The 2,500-nt window shown below is 42.5% G+C and overlaps 1 protein-coding gene across 1 annotated transcript in view; it reads left to right on the top strand.

Annotated features, from left to right (window-relative positions):
• Positions 1-2,500, top strand: part of mgat5 (alpha-1,6-mannosylglycoprotein 6-beta-N-acetylglucosaminyltransferase) — a 183,579-nt gene that overhangs the window by 85,842 nt on the left and 95,237 nt on the right. The window contains exon 5 of the mRNA XM_063212631.1: positions 473-562. Within this exon, the coding sequence (XP_063068701.1) occupies positions 473-562 (90 nt within the window). The remainder of the gene's footprint in view (positions 1-472; positions 563-2,500) is intronic.

The raw sequence follows: 2,500 nt of genomic DNA, 5'->3' as shown, positions 1-2,500 counted from the left end.
ACCTCCATTGAAAGTTTAGTGCTCTATTATGTGGATTAAAGCTGCCTCCACTTCCTGCATTATCCCATTATAGTGCAGCACTCTACAGATCTCTCTCCACGGCCCTCCTGAGGGAGATGCACTCATACACTTAGCCAGATAGGATAATACCTAGCGCTGTAAAGAGAGAAAGATGGACCTGTCCATAATATCACCCCTTCATGGTAGCTCTCATTGTAAGTGCGTGTGTGCGTGCGTGCGTGCATTTGTCATGTGCTTTTTGTCAAGCATTGTTATTTAAATGATAGGTTCAGTGGCATTCAATCGCGTTTAAAGCCAGTGAATTTAGGAACTAAATCACAAAACAAACTAAAGAAATGTGAAATGAGGAACGTGAAGTTGTATGAATGACTTTGTGTGTTTAATGTACTAAGGAGCTTGTGTGTTATATCTAATGTCTAATATCTAATGTGTGCCTCTTCCTCTTCCTCAGTGGATGAAGGACATGTGGCGATCTGACTCCTGCTACAGCAACTACGGAGTCGACGGCTCAACCTGCTCTTTCTTCATCTACCTCAGTGAGGTCAGTTACACACACACACAAACACACACACCAATAAACAGACACACACATAAAAAAACTCACACCAATAATAAATACACACACACACACACACGCGCACACACACCAATACAGGCATGACCACACACACCAATTCAGACGCACGCACGCACTAATATGCAAAAAAAGAAAAACATTTTTAACACATGTGGGAACACTGTCTCTCTTTCTCCCTCTCTCACAGAGACACACACACACAAACTGCTCGATACTTTTGTGTACCTAGGCAAATATGTACCCTCTCCTATTTGTCATTGTGGCAGCTGAGGTGTCAGTGGGTGCCGTCACTGTCTGTTTGCTTTGTCACACATGTGTAAACACACCACACTTCTCTGGAAGTTTCTCACAGAGGAGGCACGCATGCATGGACACACACACATACACACACACACACACACACACACACACACACACACACACACACACACACACACACTTGCTCCTTCGTTACAGAAATTTGTTTGTGAAATTTGTGTCATGCTTACTCAGCGGCAACTGTGATGGATGGCTAGGTAGGGGGAGGAAATATTAGTGTTTAAAAGTTTGTGATAATCGTCATAATCTCTATATATAGATATTTTGAGCCTTTTGGAGCAGACGGGATGCGAGTGGGAGAGAGAGATGTGGTAGGGCTGGGAAAAGACTCAGGGCGGATTTGAAACTTGATCACAATGGGCAGTGTTTGTAGCCTGTATGAAGTCAGGTTCTTTATTTTCTTAATTTAATCTTTTTTACATTTTATTTTATTTCATTTTATTTGTTTCTGGGTTTTTTGTTTGTTAGTTTGTTTTATGCTGTGACCCGAGTGTGGACAGTAGAAAAATAGCAAGAGCTATGGATTGCGTAGCTACAATTGTATGACATTTGTGGTCTTGTTAATGGGGAGTCGATAGCAAAGTGTTTCATTCAATAAAACAAAGTGTTAAATTGCTTTAACGTGCATAGTTTGAGACAGTGCTATTTGCTGTAGGCTCATAGAGATAATTGGTTAGTTTGCAACAGGTATTTTTGCAGCGTCTTCCCCCAGAGGTGAGCAGGAACATTTGTGGTAAACTACTTTCCTTCATACAGACTGGTGTGTAACGTACGTCATATATGCATGTGTAGATGGTTATGAGATATTTTCCTTGTAGTTTTACTCGGACCGTGAGTTTGGTTAACCACAGAGTAGGCCTAGTTTGTGGTACTTTTATGGAGCATGTGTGGTTAGTCATCTGTATTTACGTAAGGTAGTTTTATAGAGAACAATGTGGTCACCAAATGGGACATTTAATTACTCTGTGATTAAGAAACCGCAGTGCTATTTCAATAAAGTCTTGAGTGTCATTGGTTAGTAAGAATGGGGAATTTGTGTTTTTATGGATGATGTAAGGTCAGCTATTGGTCATTTATTTGGTAGTTATTGGAAATATTTTGTGGTGAGTTTGTGAAAGGGGCGTTTGTGGTTTCATGGAGAGTATGTATCTTGATTGTGTGGCTGTTATTTGTGGTAGTTTGTATGGAGAGTGTGTGGTCAGCTAACAGCAGACGGCGCATATGTCAGGGAAAGGGAAGGGAAGAGAGAGAGCAGCTAGTTTGGAGGTCATTAGTGGAGTAAAAGAGAGAGAGAGAGGCTTTCGCTTAGCGCTTACACTGCTGTTGCATCATTACACTGTCAGGAATAGAGGAGAATATAGGCAGTCGTAGGGTGTGTGCGTGTGCGTGTGCGCGTGTGCGTGTGCGCGTGCGCGTGCGTGTGCTCATAATGAGGTCCCTAGTAGCGCGTCCTGACAGGTGCTGCAAATAGTCTCTGTGACACACACACACACACACACACACACACACACACACACACACACACACACACACACACACACACACACACACACATACACACACACACACACACTCACACACACA

Source organism: Engraulis encrasicolus, chromosome 12 (genome assembly GCF_034702125.1).
Source record: "Engraulis encrasicolus isolate BLACKSEA-1 chromosome 12, IST_EnEncr_1.0, whole genome shotgun sequence".
Taxonomy (NCBI): domain Eukaryota; kingdom Metazoa; phylum Chordata; class Actinopteri; order Clupeiformes; family Engraulidae; genus Engraulis; species Engraulis encrasicolus.
The sequence above is the reverse complement of the archived record's forward strand: the minus strand, read 5'-3'. Positions and strand labels throughout refer to the sequence as shown.